General features: G+C 36.6%; 1 protein-coding gene across 4 annotated transcripts in view; it reads right to left on the bottom strand.

Moving 5' to 3' along the window:
* The window catches only part of LOC106876441 (protrudin), a 111,551-nt gene extending 97,311 nt beyond the window's left edge, over window positions 1–14,240 (bottom strand). Inside the window, exon 1 of one of the 4 annotated variants that reach the window (XM_052974441.2) lies at window positions 13,923–14,240. In XM_052974441.2, coding sequence (XP_052830401.1) covers window positions 13,923–13,934 — 12 coding nt within the window. In that variant the 5' untranslated portion in view covers window positions 13,935–14,240. Of the gene's footprint in view, window positions 1–960; window positions 5,610–12,959; window positions 13,852–13,918 lie in introns of those variants that run through there. The other 3 variants (XM_052974443.2, XM_052974442.2, XM_089365927.1) reach the window with 3 other exon arrangements.
* Between the last annotated feature and the right edge of the window lie 4,935 nt (window positions 14,241–19,175).

Here is a 19,175-nt window from a genome sequence, read left to right as displayed (position 1 = left end):
AAAAACTACATTACCCAATGGCAGCCACTGTCTCCAGCATTGGCTCACAAGTACAGCTATATAGAGAGGAAGTTGTTTTGTTGTCAAGATGTACATAGGGGGTCTATTTTCTATGTTCCTCTATAACTATTTTTACGATAAGAGTTGCTGTTTGTTTAGCATTCTGTAGATGCATAATGTCACCATATGAGTTTTCTCCCTTCTCAATGCGCCTGCAGCTACAGGAGAGAAAACTTGTACAGCACATGATGCACCTAAAGGCTAACATAATAATACAGGAATGTAAGTTAGGTGAATGGGCTCAGAGAAGTGTGAGCTTAGGCCTGAAGTAGAAGACATCATCAAGTGAAGCTTCATTAGAGAACAGCAGACATCATCTCAAATGATTTTAATGCCTTTTTGTCTTTATTTTAAAAATCAAAGCAGGTTGAAATGCCATTTTCATAGTTTTTGGTACTTATTAAAATAAGTATAAAAATTACCCTTGAGAAAAAAAATTTCTTTTGCCCATTTGGCAGGCACATGCGAACAGTTCCTGCTGTTTAAGGGTTAATGAAGGGTTATATACCTTCTACTATTTAATATTGGGTTTATGTGTTACCTACAAGGAAATACAGTTTTGAAAGTTTTATGTTTGACAAGTGGAAATTAATTATGAATATTTATTGGAAAATATACAGCATAAAGAACTAGAATACTGCACAACTCTACCAACATGACCTATATAGGCCCAAAAGCTAAAACATTAAGTTTGTACATCCATTCTGCAACCCCGCCAACCTACAACATATAACTCTTTATCAAGTTATATCTGATCTCTAAAAGCTAGCAACACACCTTACAAGATTAAAAAAGAAAAAAACATAACTTTATGACTAGACATTCATGTAATTTAGTAGTCATGTATAAATCAGACTTATCTATTATATAGTTGAGAAATTAATAGATGTAAGATCTTACCCTGAAAGACTGTTGCACTCCATCATTACACATTTTTTTTCTCCTTTACAGCACTACACCTTAGTTATCAGACTACCAATCTTAAAATAGCTACACCCACCTAGGTCCCTGTGCACATATTAATGCAGTCAAAGTGTTGGAATAACTAGAGCATTTTTATATAGAAGCACACACTCCTCCTTCATCTTCCAGTTAAGTAGAATTGAGAACCTACACCTTCATCATTAATTTACTAACAGTTTGTTATAATTACATTAGATTCAATTACACAAGTTAACATTGTACCAGCAATCTCTAAACCCTTTCCTATATTCCTTTTTTTTTTTTTTTTTTTTTTTCCTTTCAAGAAATATGCATGTCTCCTTTGCAATGTTAGTACAATTGGGCTGTAGTAGAATCAGGAATTTAACAAATATAAAAGTATCAGTTGGAATTATCTACCGGGGTGCATAAGATTGACTGAACTCTTCAACAAGGTGGTCAGTATGGCCACTGTCCAATGGCTGAAACCCATACCATACGCAGTATTATATCATATATATAACTGTATGCATACACACATACATGCATAAACAAATACATGCACATTACACACATACATCTAACACACACACACAGTCTAATCATTTTTATGTCTTTTTAACCCAAGGAAGATTTCTACAGCCAGATGCTCTTTTTGTAACCAACTTTTATCTATTTTTCAAGTAAGATATTCTAATTCCACTGGCCAAGTGACATGCATTGGGAACCACATGATGGTGAAGCAAACCTTATCATATACCCAAAGCAGCTTCCAAGTTCAATACATACAAACAGGTTTATATATCTGTTACATGTACTTATATATTTATATAATTTGCACACACACATACATGTGTGTGTGTGTGTGTGTACATGTGTGTTTTCAGCAGTATTAGCACCAAGCAGTGTTTAGACATTTGCTAAAATATGTTTGACATATTTCAACTTGTAAAGACAAATTGACTGCAGTTACTGTGGAGAAAAATTTTTTTACCTCTTTTTAACTATGAGAGAGAATATTTTCTCCACAGTAACTGCAGTAAATTGGCCATAGAGGCCTTTACATTTTTCAGATATTTATGCAAACACATACATGTATGTATCTAAACACATACAAAGAATGTTAAACTTCAAATCAGTTGCCCTCTACCAAATTTGATTCCCCAATGTATTGGTGAGCCTCAGGCTGTGGCTAGAAGATGCTTTGCCAATATGTAGTAGGCTCAACCCCCAAAACACATGGCAATGAAGTGAGCTCCTTAAGCATACAACTTTGCCTATGCCCATGCACAGTTTTGGTCACCAGGTGATATGAGAAATGAGAAATTTGGAACATCAGATATGTGGATTTCACCCAGTTCAATCACAGTCATGTTGTAGGTATGTCTAATGAGAGTCGACTTAGACCACTTAGCAACATATTGTAAGCATTTAGAAAATTCCTTGCTTGTACGAAGAAAACTAAATTTAGAAGAGGGTTTAACTTTTGATAAAATATTTTACCCGGTTTATAGCTGTCTGCTAGCATTCAGAAGCTAACAATACAATCTTTCTGGATATGGCTAGTTTCTGAAAAGTGAATGACTAACTCAAAGTCAAGCAATTTTAGTCTAGTACAGAATATATCTCTAAATTAGACTATGCAAGATAGTTACAGATCATTTTCCCTAAAATGACGTTGAGTTCAGCAACAACCAAATTAGATATTACAAACTTCTGTTAACGTTCATAAATTCTAATTAACATTGAGATAATTTACAGGAACAGGTTGAAGTAATTAGCTGTTATTTATATTGATGAATGTTTATCATCAGAAAGTGAAATAATTCTATCAGCCAGTAAATTAATTGAAAATATAATAGGAAATAATATCTTAACTTCATAGGGCAAATTGCTGTGGGACTGTGACAGAAATAGAATCATAACAATGAAGGATTTAATCATAAAGAAAGCAAATAAAAATCAATTATCCATAGTTTATATGTAACTCACAGATCAACTACCATAACAACACCATTAGGAGCTGATGTGGGAATGTAGTGGTCTGAGTGGGGTCTGGGATAAAAATAATTTTTCTTTTTACTTGTTTCAGTCATTAGACTACAGCAATGCTGGGGAGAACCTTGGAGAACTTTTTAGTTGAATGAATCGACCCCAGGACTTACCTTATTTTAAAGACTGCTACTTATTCTATCGCTCTCTTTTGCTGAACTACTAAGTTACGTGGACGTAAGCACACCAGCACCAGTTGTCAAGCTAGTGGTGGTGGGAGGCAAACAGATATACACACACACATGGTGGGCTTCTTTCAGTTTCCATCTATCAAACTCACTCACAAGGCTTTGGTCAGCCTGAGGTACGATGCAGTGGGACTGAACCCAGAACCATGTGGTTGGGAAGCAAGTTTCTTACCACACAGCCATAGTGTCTAATAGTCCTAATTTTCCACAAGTTAGCAAGCACAGATAAAAAATACAAAAATTTCAGCTAAATTACTAAAAAAGATCTTCAGACAAGAAATCTTATACTTAGTTTACAAAGCTAGTATACTTTCATAAAACAGTTTGTGATTTTATGAAATAATTTTGTGGTTGAAATATTGAAACTTCATTAAAACTATATTACTGTCACTTTGGGGGAAAAAAGAATATTTAGGTTGCTTAATACAGTGCAAACACAAGGCTCAAATTAAGACAGTGAAATACCAACCAGGAAGATGTCCAGGTGCATATAAAATCATTCTAAAAATATATTTAAAAATTGTATTGCTGATGACTATTTTTTGCTGTTTTGTTCACAACTGAGCACAGTCTATTATGAGCCATTCTGGCACTTTTAGATCAAATTGTGAATAACATATGCCTCTATTGCCCAACCCAACTGTGCTTTTGAGGGTAGAAGTGTTGGTTCTAATCTTGTCACCTGCACTTTTAGAGATTTGAGTTACAGTGGGGTCTATGAAATGGTTTATTGCATTTCTTTGAGAACAAAGAATCTGATATGAATATTTTCATAATCACATTTAATAATTAAAAGAGGAAAAAAGAATTAAAAAGTACTTGACGAGGGGATGGGGAATTGTTCTATGGTCAAATAACAATCTAAAATTTGATAAATTCTTCTTTACCCTTGTTTCTGGTACTTATTTTTCAGCTGAATGAATTGAAGTACTTTCCTCAACAACATAATGGGTTGCTCAATCTGAGAACTGAACCTACTATTTAATGACTGAGCTCAACACCTATTCCACACACACAATATATATCATCATCATTTAAAGTCTGTTTTTAATGCTGGTATGGATTGGATGGTTTGCAAGAGCTGGCAAGCCAGAGGACTGCACCAGGCTTCACTGTCTGTTTTGGCATGAGCTTTAGAACTGGATACCCTTCCAAATGCCAATTACCTCACAGAGTGGACTAAGTGCTTTTTATGTGGCACCAGTACCAGTGAGGTCTGTTTTGACATAGGTTTACAGCTAGATGCCCTGCCACTTTACAGAGTGACCTGGGTGCTTTTTTACGTAACATACATTCACACAAACATCTCCACACAAACACATAACAGGCTTCCAAACAATTTGCCTCAATGAGCTGCCGAACCCAAAACTAGGATGAAAAATGCTCTGCCAATGTGTTGAATTCTAGGATCATACTTTGACCCACAAACCCCTATAACACAGGAACAGAGGCATTACTGTGTGGTAAAAGAATTTTCTTTTTATACTCATCGATATGGGTTTCATTCCACTGTCCCCTTGGGTGGATGTATTTCACCAAAAACTTGGGTTGACTAACACATTGTAAAGTGCAGTTTGACAAATGGGAACAGTTTATATGGGTTTTTTTTTTAGTTATATCAACAAAGGATGTAAATACTGGAGGGGGGGGGGGAAATCTAGAAAAAAATAGTCATTACTGCATGAGGTTCCTCATGATAGTTGTTCTGCACCAAGTTACACACATTCTTTTACCAATTATGAAAAATTGGGTTGTCTAATCAATGATGCTACTGTTCACCAACTGAGATAAAAGAATTAATTAAAAAATACAAAAAAGTATTTTTGTTCAACATTGGCTCAGGCATGGGTGTGGTGTAAGAAGCTTGCTTCCCAACCACATGGATCCAGGTTCAGTTCCACTGTAGAGCACCTTGGGCAAGTGTCTTCTACTATAGCCTCGAGCCAACCAAAGCCTTGTGAGTGGATTTGCTAGATAGAAACTGAAAGAAGCCTGTCGTATACATGTGTGTGTGTGTGTGTGCGAGTCTTTGTGTCTGTATTTGTCCCCCCATCACTGCTTGACAACCAGTGTTGGTGTGTTCACATCCCCATAACATAGCGGTTCGGCAAAAGAAACCAATAGAATACCAGGCTTTAAAAAATAATAAGTCCTGAGGTTGATTTGTTCAACTAAAAGGTGGTGCTCCTACATGGACACAGTAACATGACTGAAATAAGTAAAGGAATACTAATTGTGCCATTCCTGACCTATATAACATACACCACACACCTATATGTGTGTGTATGTAAATGTAAGCAACATGTACATATTTATGAGCACAGAATAATGGGTCAGTGATATAACAGATATTAGGACAGTTATTTGTTCATTAATTACATAGATTATTCCACAATAACAATATATTGTTATGTAGAAGAGAGAGGTTGGGGTAGAGAATATCATAGTATATACTGAACAGCTATTTATAAATATGGAATGAAGTACATAAAAACACCAGAGAGTCAATACCATCATAGAATAAGTGGTCAGTTCTATTGTAGATATTGAGAATATATATATATATATATATATATATATATATATATATATATATATATATATATAGCAATGTTAAATCTCTGAACGAGGTATTAACAGTAACTGCACGATAAAGTGAAGTATATTTGCCACTTAAATGTGGCTGACCCCGAGGGGTGGATGTTACTGTTGCTTTTAGCCCCAGGAGGACATCTCCTCCAGCTGGCTATCGACACATCTGTGTCCTGTCTGTATTTGCCAAGGGAAGTTATCTTTCCCATCTTGATCTACGATACGCACGTACTCGAGTTTCAGGGTTATTTCCCTTCTTCAGCGTACGACAATCGCCGACCTTCGATGCAAAAGATATTCCTTGGCAAATATATATAACTTTTTCCAGTGAAATTATTCACTGATATCGAAAAAGTGAAAACAAGCAATGTTAAATCTCTGAAGAGGTATTAACAGTAACTGCACAATAAAGTGAAGTATATTTGCCACTTAAATGTGGCTTATATATATATATATATATATATTAGATATATATATATATAATGGTGGGAGGTCAGTGCCATTGTAAATATGAGAATGGTTATAAGGAAATTAAAAAATGCAAGTAAAAAATATTTATGCAAAAATATGGACAAATTGTCAAGAGATATCCTTCTTATTAAAATGTTTAAATTATAGTATGGCAAGAGATTCACTTTTCTTTATTGAAGGAGAATATATAAGCAAAATGTAATGACAAAGCAATAAGGAATTTTGATCCATACTTTTGAAAGGACATCCAGCTGTAGAAACCAAGCCAAAACAAACAACTGAAGCCTGGTGAAGATCTCAGGCTTACCAGCTCCAGACAAACTGTCTAACCCATGCTAGCTTAGAAAACAGATGACAATGATGATGATGACTGCAGCAATGGAGGCAATATCCAGCAACAAGATCATCATCATCATCATCATCGTTTAACGTCCGCTTTCCATGCTAGCATGGGTTGGACGATTTGACTGAGGACTGGTGAAACCGGATGGCAACACCAGGCTCCAGTCTGATTTGGCAGAGTTTCTACAGCTGGATGCCCTTCCTAACGCCAACCACTCAGAGAGTGTAGTGGGTGCTTTTACGTGTCACCCGCACGAAAACGGCCACGCTCGAAATGGTGTCTTTTATGTGCCACCCGCACAAGCCAGTCCAGGGGCACTGGCAACGATCTCGCTCGAAAATCCTACAGGAGCCAGTCAGGCGGTACTGGCAACGGCCACGCTCAAAATGGTGCATCTCATGTGCCACCCGCACAAGAACCAGTCCAGGGGCACTGGCAACGATCTTACTTGGCTTGCCGGGTCTTCTCACGCACAGCCCATTTCCAAAGGTCTCGGTCCGTAGTCATCGCCTCGGTGAGGCCCAATGTACGAAGGTCTTGCCTCACCACCTCAGCCCAGGTCTTCCTGGGCCTACCTCTTCCACGGGTTCCCTCAACTGTTAGGGTGTGGCACTTTTTCACGCAGCTATCCTCCTCCATTCTCACCACATGTCCATACCAGCGCAATCGTCTCTCTTGCACGCCACAACTGATGCTTCTAATGTTCAGCTTTTCTCTCAAGATACTTACACTCTGACGGGTATTCACATTGACATTACACATCCAACGGAGCATACTGGCTACATTCCTTGCGAGCTTACGTATGTCCTCAGCAGTTACAGCCCATGTTTCACTGCCATGTAGCATGGTTGTTCGTACGCATGCGTCATACAGTCTGCCTTTTACTCTGAGTGAGAGTCCCTTTGTCGCCAGCAGGGGTAAGAGCTCTCTAAACTTTGCCCAGGCTATTCTTATTCTAGCAGCTACACTTTCAGCGCACCCACCCCCACTACTAACTTGGTCGCCCAGATAGCGGAAGCTATCGACTACCTCTAGTTTTTCACCCTGGAATGAGATAGAAGTTGTTTCCTGTTTGTTTGCAGTCTTTATTGCACCTGAACATCTGCCACAAACAAAAACTAACTTGCTAGTTAACCTGCCTTTGATGTTGCTGCACCTCTTATGTGTCCATAGCTTGCACCGGGTACATCTTATAGAGTTACTACCTACTCCTTTTCTACATACTGAGCAGGGCCATCTACCTGAAGGGGTTTGTGTTTTATCTACCTTCCTACTTATTAGGATTTTGGTTTTAGCTAGGTTGACTCTAAGGCCCTTCAATTCTAGACCTTGCTTCCACACCTGAAACTTCTCCTCTAGTTCTGATAGTGACTCCGCAATTAGGGCAAGGTCATCAGCATAGAGGAGCTCCCAGGGGCAACCTGTCTTGAACTCCTCTGTGATTGCCTGGAGGACTATGGTAAATAATAGGGGGCTGAGGACGGACCCTTGGTGGACCCCTACCTCTACCCGGAATTCATTGCTGTACTCATTTCCAACCCTCACCTTACTGGCCGCATCTCTGTACATGGCTCGCACAGCTCTCACTAGCCATTCTTCTATCCCAAGTTTCCTCATTGACCACCAGATAAGGGATCGGGGGACCCTGTCAAAGGCTTTCTCCATGTCAACGAAAGCCAGGTACAGAGGTTTATCCTTGGCTAGGTATTTCTCTTGCAACTGTCTCACTAGAAATAAGGCATCAGTAGTGCTTTTACCTGGCACGAACCCAAACTGCATCTCATCTAAATTGATTCGCTCCCTAATTAGTTGGGCTATGACCCTCTCTGTAACTTTCATAACCTGATCTAACAGCTTGATGCCTCTGTAATTATTTGTATCTAAAGCGTCCCCTTTACCTTTGTAGCAGTTGACTATGATGCTGCTACACCAGTCATAGGGTATGACTCCTTCGTGTATCACCTGGTTCGTAATACGGGTGACTAGGCTATAGCCAACACTGCCAGATATTTTGAGCACTGCCAGATATTTTGAGCTAGTTATTATTATTAAGACAGCAAGTAACATGGAAAACTAGGTAGACATTCAAAGGAGAAAAAGACATTAAGAAGTATTGTTGATACCTCTCAGCATTGAAATACATCAGAAATTGTCTATTTCAATGACATCCCTTTGCCTGCAAATATCAAAATGGAACTACTACAATAACTTCAGCATTAACCTGATCAATCACTGATGCAAAGTTATCGAGAAATCTTCCAAGCTATCATCTAGCTTCAAGCCAGCTCTGATTCAGCAGATGCATGATCATATCCATTTCAACCATGACCATGACCATCCAATTCTTTCTTCAGACAGTGTATACACGGCTAAATTTCCAATATCTCCATTTCTAGGCTGGCAGAGTTGTGATCTGAGAGTTATTTGGTTGTTGATTTTAGCAAGTCAATGCTTTACTCATTGGCTCATACTAAACAGATTGTTTAATTACAGGACAGCAGACCTATGGACCACATTATCTAATGTATCCTTTTTTTAAGGCAATAGGGTAGCATTTAAATGAAATTTGGTTGCTTCCAGCAAGTTGAGTGACAGCTTATAGGTTCCTTTATTGGCTCATCTGGAATAAGTTATTGTTTAGTCCCATCTGAGCAGACCAATGATCAAAAGGACCTCTAGTCATGCCCCATTCTATCTCTAAGGAAGATTTGGATGCTATTTATAACAGGTCAAGAGATTGCTAAAGGCTCCCTTGGGTTACAAATGATAGAGGAGATCCTTGTGTATATAAAAAAAAACTTTTTTAAACACCTACATTCAAACTGAATACAAGTAGAGAGTGCTAAAACTAAAATATATTCAGCATAAGTGTGACCTTGTGACCTGTTTAATAGCAAAGAACTTTTAAGTATTTCTTACAGGAAGGCTTGTAACAAATAAGAAATGATAACACTAACAACTGTCACATTCTAACTGAATGACCTCAAAATTTGGTTCAGAAAAAGTAAACAAATGTACCAATGATACTGGCTCCCACCCATTTTGTTTAATGTTGACTAGAAGACCTTTTTTGATTGTTTATAATAACTTCAGGACCATATGAGGCCAACTTCACTACAGTCTGTGATCTACTGAGGACACGATCCAAATTGGATACAGTAAAGCTGAACTACACAATTGCAACACCTGCTTGGGTAATAATGATGATGGAGATGGTACAACATTTAACTGGGTAATTAAGATAGAGCTGACACACCACTTGGTTGGGTAATGAAAACAATGAAACATTTGGCTGGGAAATGCAGATGATGGCTATGGTATAACACTTCAATGGGTATGGCAGAATAACACTTAAGTACAACAATTTTGATAGATTACATTTCACTTTTTTATTTTAAAGTGGATTTTAGTGACAAATACACAAAACATTCATGCTGAGAACTAGTTCTTGCGAGAGACATTTAGCAGATTTTTACATACTGCGATCTGTGGAGAAACTGAAAGTAGCTTATAAAATTGAGGCATTTGTGAAGATCACAATTTAACTGAAATGAAACTCAAATTGTTATATCTCTATGACCTCCAGTAGGAAGAAAAGAAGGTGGTGACATCTGTGGACTTTCCCAGCTCTTTCAGATAGACTGATATCAATGCAACTGGAGATGTTTAAATTTATCTGCTGGATCGAGCTTGATTTTTTTAATCAAAAAGGTTGTCAGTTAACAAATGATAGGGGATTTCGTGTTATGTAAGGAAATACTACAAGCAATGGTACGATGACATTTCAAGCAAAATGCCACTTATTAAATAATAGCTTTACCTTGACTTATACAACACAAGACCTCTTATCACGTGATCTCTGATGGATTGTAATTGAAGTTCTACAAACGTTTCTCGATATCTAGAAATTTAAGATGTATATGAAACTTAATCACAACACACTGCACATCAAAGTCAATTGAACAGATCGCACTACATGTTTGGTACTTATTCTACGAGTTTCGGAAGGGTGGGGTTAAACCTACCACACAAGGATTTGAACTAAGGACAGAAAGAGACAAGACTAAGTATTGAAAAATATTTAGTCAATTGTTTTCGATATTCCACCCCTTAACATAAAGCGTGTTATGGACATTGAAATGCACAATTATCGCATATTTGTATTAAATACCAAAGCGTGTGACATTTGGAAAACGAGATCAACCCTGATGAATTAGAACACCAAATCTAGCAAATATCCAATGCAACATTCTACCACTGACCAATCTTTGTAAATGTAAAAATAGTACGATTTCTCAAATTGCAAAGAAACTGAATTACATCAGACAAAATAAAGTATACCTTAAATGCAGCTGCATTGGATAGCACAAAAAAAAAAGCATTTCAAAAATTTTTTTATCTATAAAATGCAAACAGAAAATATCGCGAGTTTCAGTTTCGTGGTTGTTACAATACTTCTTTCAACCACTTAGACATTGCTCCACGCGCACCACATATTTTAATTGCTTGGGAGTGGGGGGGGGGGGGGACAACCTTATCTGACCGCGTCAAATTGATAGTAGACCAACTTAAATCCTAAAATTCGGTTTATTCACTCACTCAGTCTTGTCTGTTAGTCGTTTTCTTACTTTTAATACCACCACAAATACTTCAAACATGAGTGTTTATCAGAAAAAAATCTACTTTGACTATTCTCGATGTAATATTCGTTATTTCAATGGAATATGTCTACTACAACTAGTTTATTACATCAAACTATTAAATTAAACTAAATAAAACAGAATAACTTGCACCAACCAAAGCTATAAATAGACGAAAAGATTAGAAATGTGTTTCTATAGTTACACTAACATATACTGACCGGAGGGACAGAGAAATGTATGAAGATAACAACATAGTTGCTACATAGAAAGTTGTGGGTGCTACTAATATGATAGTGCAAGTAATGCCAATGAAAAGAGGAGGGAGGGTCTCATGTGAGGGAATATATATACATGACATGAATAACTATGCATATGTTTTCAAAGTGTGTGTGTGCATAAATGTGATATAAGCGATACTTATGTGTGAATATGCACAGTATATTCACGAGTGTGCTGGAGGTTTCGTGTGGCTAAGTTGCATGTTCCAATTATAGAATAAACATAATAACAGATGACCATACATGACGACGTACCTTAAAGATGGTACAATTTGTGTGCAAGTTGAGGCAACAAAAAACAATAACCAGAACACCTAACTGCACCACATAATATCAGCAATAATATAGGCCTATATTAATATATGGTTCAACAGAGCTGAGAAAATAAACATTTGCCAAATAAAATTAGTCCAATGACTGTAAAGTCTGTTACCCACTGACTAAATAATAGAAGGAGTCATGAATAGAAATAGAGAAAGCATCCAAAGATGTCCCAGGAGATCGGTCGATAAGGACAATAGGTTGGGGGTTAGGAATGTAGGAAGAAAAAACGATGGCTGCAAGATTAGTTCCGAAATGAATCGCTACTAGTAAGTGGAAGAATCCAGCGATGAATATCGCAAAGAGAGCTATATCCTCGAGAAATGAGGAGACCGGTGAGTGATGATGCATCTTATTGAAGAGAATACGAGGTAACATCTAAGCAAAAGATTTGACGAAATTTTTAAAGACATGGCGAAGCAAAAGTGGGTCGGAAGATACTCATTAGATTAATGTAATATTCCAAGATGAAAAAAGACAGAAGAGAAAAGTGTAAGAAATTAAGTCGATGCCTTTTTTCATAAATTAAAACTGAACAGATGAAAGGGAAAAGGAGATAAGGAGTGGGACTAGATAAACTGATAGGTCGACTACATGTTATACTCACGATACTATTATAAATTGAAAAGGAACAACTTTTGCACGCTTTTTGATATATATATATATATATATAATTACTTGGAAGCAGGTAACTCGTTTTCTTTCTACATTTTAGGGAAATAAAAAAAAATAATAATTAATAAAGGACACTTCTGAAGTTTGAGAGGCAACGATGTGTGAGGTGCAGAAAAAGATAAGGAGAAGGCCAGGAAGTGTGGGTAGTGCGTTTAAGATGGACATTTAAGAGAGCTGAGGCCATCAATGAGACAATAGTTGTAACAATAAACACCGGTATATGACAATAAATGACGTCGGTAGCTCAGTATATTCTATGTAATTCAGCGATAAATCTATAGAGCATAGCTTCAACAAGACAAACAATAATAATTATCATAATAAAACACATGACAACAATGATACAATGAGGAGACTGACTGAAGCGGGTGGAAGCGGTCAGATTACTTCCTATCGAATAAACGGTGATACTTACCATTACTGGTTTTAGAATTGGTGTCGCAGAGAAAAAATTGTCGAAATCAATGTATTCATGTAAAAACAAAAAGAGGAAAAAATCCAGCGATTAAATAGATCGACCGATCTAAATGCCTGTAATTTCTATTGCCGGAAACACTAGTTCAATTACTCTGAATTACATTCACGTTAGTCTTTCTTGTTTCTACATGTTTCTTTCTCCTGACTCTCCACTTGTATTTCTCAATGCATCTCCTTTTCTCTATTTATTACTCTATCTACACCTCTCTCCCCTATCTATTTATTACTTTATCTATACCACTCTCCCTTCTCTATTTATTACTCTATCTACACCTTTCTCTCTCTATATGCACCTTCCTCTTTTCTACCATATTTTTGTCATTCTCTCTCTCTCACTCTTTCTCGCTTGTACAAACTTCATCTTCCTTTCCCATATCTTTCTCTCTCTATTTTCTTCTTTTCCATATCATGCTCTCCCCAACCTCTTATTAGCTTTCTACTCCTTTCTTTATGTTTCTTTCTCTCCCTACTGCTTCTCTTCATTCATCTCTCTCTTTCTCTCTTTAATTCAGATTCACTCTCACACTCTCCACTTCGCTCTTTAATACATATCTCTCTCCTTACTCATCGCTTTAATATTTTTCCCACCCCACTCATCATTTCTCTCTCTCTCTTTCCACACACACATCTATCTTTCCGTTGTCACTTCCCCAGTGACTCTTTCTCATCTGTCATCTACAACTTTACTCTTTCTGTCCTCTTTATCCTTGTTTGTCACTACAAACTCAAATGTTTCCCTCCACCCAGTTGCGGCTATGACTTACGGCAACCCGCTAAGCTCTTCGACATAAAAGCTAACTTCTATTAAAACCATTTCCTCTCAGAACTATACCAATTTATATTTTGTCTCGTCTTAAAATCGGAAATCTATAATTATGAATTAAAAACTATGCTTACCTACTTTATACATCATCTTCTGTTGTTTTATGAGAATCGTCCGTATCTATTATCCGTGTTTGCAATACAAAATAATCTTTGCCATCAGATACTACTCACTTCTGGAGTTTCTTTTGTTATTACAAGTTCCACACTTTATTTTAAAATTGTCCTTGTCAGTGTGAAAATAGTTCGTTTACCGAAACCAGATGGTTTTAAATCTATTAAGTCGACATCGCTTTGTTACGATTAATAATTGGACATAATTATCTCAGTGATAGAGTATACTTCCTTTTTATTTGGATCTAACGGCGGCTTTATATATTAAGTTTAAAACCGATGGATGAACTAAATGCAAAGTTTTCTATTGATTCTCTTTCTTTCTTTCGTTCCCTCTTTCTTTCTCCCCCCTCTTCCAACAATCCGAAATGATTTTTCTAAATTTAAATGCCGGAGTTAATTTTTCTGTAAATGTCCTTATTTTCCTTTAATTAAATCAATTAAAATTTTAAGCAACGTTAGTGTTAATGTTTTTTGTAAGATTTCATAAACAGTTAGGTTTAATACATTATCATTGACATATTGTTGTGTAATTTCTGCGACTTTCACACAAACTATATAAACAAGGTGTTTGTATGTTAGCTATTAGTTTATTGATTATAATTAGGAAATTAAGAAGACACCGGATAAACATAATCAAACGAATCCACACAATAATATCTCCGAAGAATGATTGAAGGGAGATAACTTGCAACAATTTTAGGTTGATAGTATCAGGTCACTTGGTGCGGGGCTAATTTTCTGGGCCAGCAAAGAATTTGAACATTTTCATTTATTTTTTGAGATAATTAACATTCCGGGCAAAGATACAAACATCATCACCAGATCCTGTTTTGTCTTCATTAATTATCGTATGTCTAAATTTTTGAGATAGGTTAATATTAAATTTAATTTTTTGGAAGATAAACTTAATTGTCCCAAGAATTGAGAATGATTTTGTAAAAGATTTATTTGTACAATATTCAAGGAATAAATCTTTCTACAAATTACAATAGCCTAACACACACATACACATTCACAGCCTTAAGTAGATGAAATAAAACATTCCTTGATAATATGCTAGTCTATTGCCCATAATTTTCCTTTGGAGTTATCTGCAGTTTAAATATATATATATATATAAAATAATAATAATGATAATGATAATTTTCTCAGTTCATAAGTTAATTTTTCCATTCAGTGGAAAACTGCAATAGACAAGAACATTATTACTCTTTATTTAGAACTGAAGGGTTTGAGATAAACTAATCTGTGAGTATGTAAACATAAAAGAATGAGGCAATTGATGACTCGGTGAGAGTTAAACAATCAGAACATTGAGTTAGGACTGGGTGCACATCCAGGAAAGAGATATCTGATGACTTGAAGAGAATTGACCAATTAAAATGTAGTATAGCTGATAGTTTATCTTCCAAATTTGAAAATGACCAAGCAACATTTATATATATGTCAAATCTTACCCAGTTTAGCTGTAAAGCAAAGGCTTTCAAAACACTTGTCAGAGAATTGTTTTACACTGATGATGCTGATTTGTTGGCACATTCAGAAGTGAATATGAATCACATGAAATAACATGAAAATCGAAAGACCCAGACAGGTAATAATCAGATCCCCGACCACCTCAACTAGTTTTATATGTCACAAAACGTGAAAGATAATATCTGGACTTAAAAGACATATGCTGGTTCACAAAAATATTCCTTCAGAATCAGATTCCAAAATGCAAAGATGTAGAAGGAATTTGGATAATATCTATCATTTGTGTTTTAAACCCTGTCAATTAGCATCTGGTCTTAAAAGCCATTCGAGGGCTCTTCAACGGAATGACTAAGCTGCGTGATGGGGTATGATATGTGTGTTGATGGGATAGCTAAAATCTGTGAAGATAAAGCAATCATCATATGTATGTATGTATGTATATGTTCCAAGCATTGGAAAAGTGGACATGAAAACAATGATCACGATGATGATGATTGTGAAATATGATGAAGAATCTTATTCATTACATCACAACACAGCTATATATATATATATATATATACATATATATATATAAGCAATGTTAATTCTCTAACCGAAGTATTAACAGTAACTGCACGATAAAGTGTAGTATATTGCCACTTAAGTGTGGCTGACCCCTAGGGGTGGATGTTACTGTTGCTTTTATATATATACACACACCTATACATATATTTCTATATAAATGTGTAAGATGCTTTAGCATTGTTGATGTAACTGGATACAGATTATGAAACAGCTATCAACAAATAGAATAAACATTTCATTGCTCACTTCTCTGAATTTTGGTTTATCATATGCACACACATGTATGTATGTGTGTGTGTGTATATATATATATATATATATATATATATATATATATATACATGGTGCAGTGAATAAATTACGCAGAAATGAAAATAACTCTGACATCTCATTTTAACAGATATATTTGCCATAATTACATAAAATTATCTTGAAATACTAAAGAGTACATTTATTCAATAAAATCACTGTTGACTTCAACCATGGTCTCCAGATGACTTTAGAATTTCCTGCAACTCTCCTGGATGGTCTCCTTGTTTAAGTTGGTGAATGCTGCCATAATCCTTGTCTTCAGTTCATCTTTGGTGTTACAAGGAGTTTCGTTGATCTCTTGCTCAACTGTGCCCCACACATATTAATCAAAAGGGTTTGAGTCTGGGGAGTTAGGGGTGATATGGTCACAGAAATTGTCTGACAGCCATGACTGGGTTCTCCTGGTTGTGTAGCATGGTGCAAAAGTCATGTTGCCAGACATGAGGTTTTCCAGCAGCCACCCTCTTGATCCAGGGCAGCACTACCTTCTCCAGGCACTTGATGTAGGCCTCCGTGTTGAGTGTGAGGCCATGTGTGAAGATGAAGAGTGGTATAATGCCGTCATCACTCCAAACACCATGATGTTGACTAGATGTTTGATTTTTATCTCTCTCAGTACATGTCCTCAGATTGACACCCAAACACTCTGAAATGTTTGTACTGGAGCTTCCGGTGTGAATGCCAAGCAGTACAGAACATCATTTCCAAGTTTCTGGCAGAGTGAATTGCATCATAGAGCTGTTTTTCTCACAGACAATGCCCAACTGACCCTACTATACTGTGTAATCAACAAAATAAAAAAAAACAATGCACATGCATGAAGTTAAAAATATAAAATGGTGACAATTTACCCATCAAACCTGTATACACACACACACACAGATGACTGTACTGATATGTTATGTGAGGTGTATGGACAGGGACAGCTGCATGAAGTGCTGATCTCTAACAGTGGAGGGAACCCATGGAAGAAGCAAACCCAGGACAGGTTCACTGTTAGTGGCTCCAAGAAGTTTCAACCATCAATAATCAATGAAGGTTATGACTTCAACAAGAGATGCAGCCGCATGATGGCATGTGGGGAGGTGGGGCAGAAAATTGCCACAGTTTCTGCCTGTACTATGCTTTCTATTGAAGGGCTTAAGGGTTTTAGTTGAACAAATCTACCCCAGGTTTATTTTTTTAAAGCCTAGTACTTATTCTATCAGTCTCTTATACTGAACCACTAAGTTATGGGGATATAAACACACCAATACCAGTTGTCAAGCAGTGATGGGACAAACATAGACACAGACACACACACACACACATGCCAGCATGGAAGGCAAATGTTAAACAATGATGATATGCACACACACACTTATATATATATATATGTATATATATATATATATATATATATATATATATATATATATATATATATATATGCATATACACATATATGTACATACTTACATCTATATATATATGCATATATGGGCACAGGACGTCATAAAACGTGTACAATAAAAAAGTATGAAGCACAAGAACATGGAACATGAAGTATTCTTTCGAACAATGAAAGACACAAATGGAAAACAAAACAAACATGAAGTTGTTGGCTGTTTTTCTAGTCTCGTATTTTGAGCATTTAACAGTATACGATTTTGATAAAACAGTTGCTCCCGCAAAGCAAATTAAATAAAATTTGGGATTTTGCGGAGCTGTTAGAGCTGTTTCAAAACATATGCATGATCCCTCAAAGGTGTCCTTCCTCATTCCTTCTTATTGACCCTCAAGGCACTGCTGTGGAAACTAGAGTTATTGAAAGGCATCCTTTCAACAAGGTGATTCTTGGATGGTGGGACTAACAATGCAGTGCAGAAGGCTTAACTGTTTTACTTGGGTCTGCAAGATTCAGATGAATGCTTTCTGGTCTGTAGAATTCAAGAAACAAAAAGGATGTTAACAACAGCAAGATCTAAAGACTGTCATTCCAACAGATCTAGAGATTGTCATTCCAACAGATCCAGAGATTGTCATTCCAACAGCACCACAGGTTGAAATCTTGGAATTGTTGGAGAAGCTGCTTTAGCCTCAATGCCAAAAGCTGAGGAATCTTTCCTCCAGCCATGTTTAATATTGACAGTGTCCACAGCAACAGCAAACCTCAGTCTCCACATCACTTACCAACAGCAGCATCACTCAACTGTCTTGTAATGATGATGATGATGATGATATGTTGGCTGTGGAGAAAAGTTCCCAAATCGCTGAAAGAAATACAAACGGGAAAAAAAAAGAAGTCTCTAAAAAAGAGGGTTAAAAAAATACCAACAGAAAACAAGACAAAAAAATTGGTTGAAGGGGAGTAATCTACACCAGGCTTCAATTGCCAGCTTTAGAAACCATGCCAAAACAAACAATGGGAGCCTGGTGCAGCATCCATGCAATGCTAGCATGGAAAATGGATGTTAAATGATGACGATGATGCCTTTCTTCAGAGTAATGACAAACACAATGATGAGGTGGATGATAAACTGAGATCCACCATCATTCAAAGACCAAACCAACATCAATTAGACAGAATCACATATCTGTGGTGCAAGGGATTATAACAGTGATGTCCGAATGACACTGATATAGATGGATTGGAAATATAAAAGACATCATTATCATCATCATCGTCGTTTAACGTCTGCTTTCCATGCTAGCATGGGTTGGACATGAAAAGAATATGCTTGTAAAGCAATACAAAGATAGCACAATGAAATGAAAAATGTATCTCCTTAAGACTTGGAGTGTTAGCCACTCCAAGAATGTTAGTGGTCCCTTTGAGCGCATGAGACAGCAATATGAGCAATGGTCAGCTGGTAGGGAA

This window comes from Octopus bimaculoides, chromosome 18 (assembly GCF_046866305.1).
Source record: "Octopus bimaculoides isolate indiv1 chromosome 18, ASM4686630v1, whole genome shotgun sequence".
NCBI lineage: Eukaryota > Metazoa > Mollusca > Cephalopoda > Octopoda > Octopodidae > Octopus > Octopus bimaculoides.
Note: the sequence above shows the minus strand (reverse complement) of the source record. Positions and strands in the feature narration are given on the sequence as shown.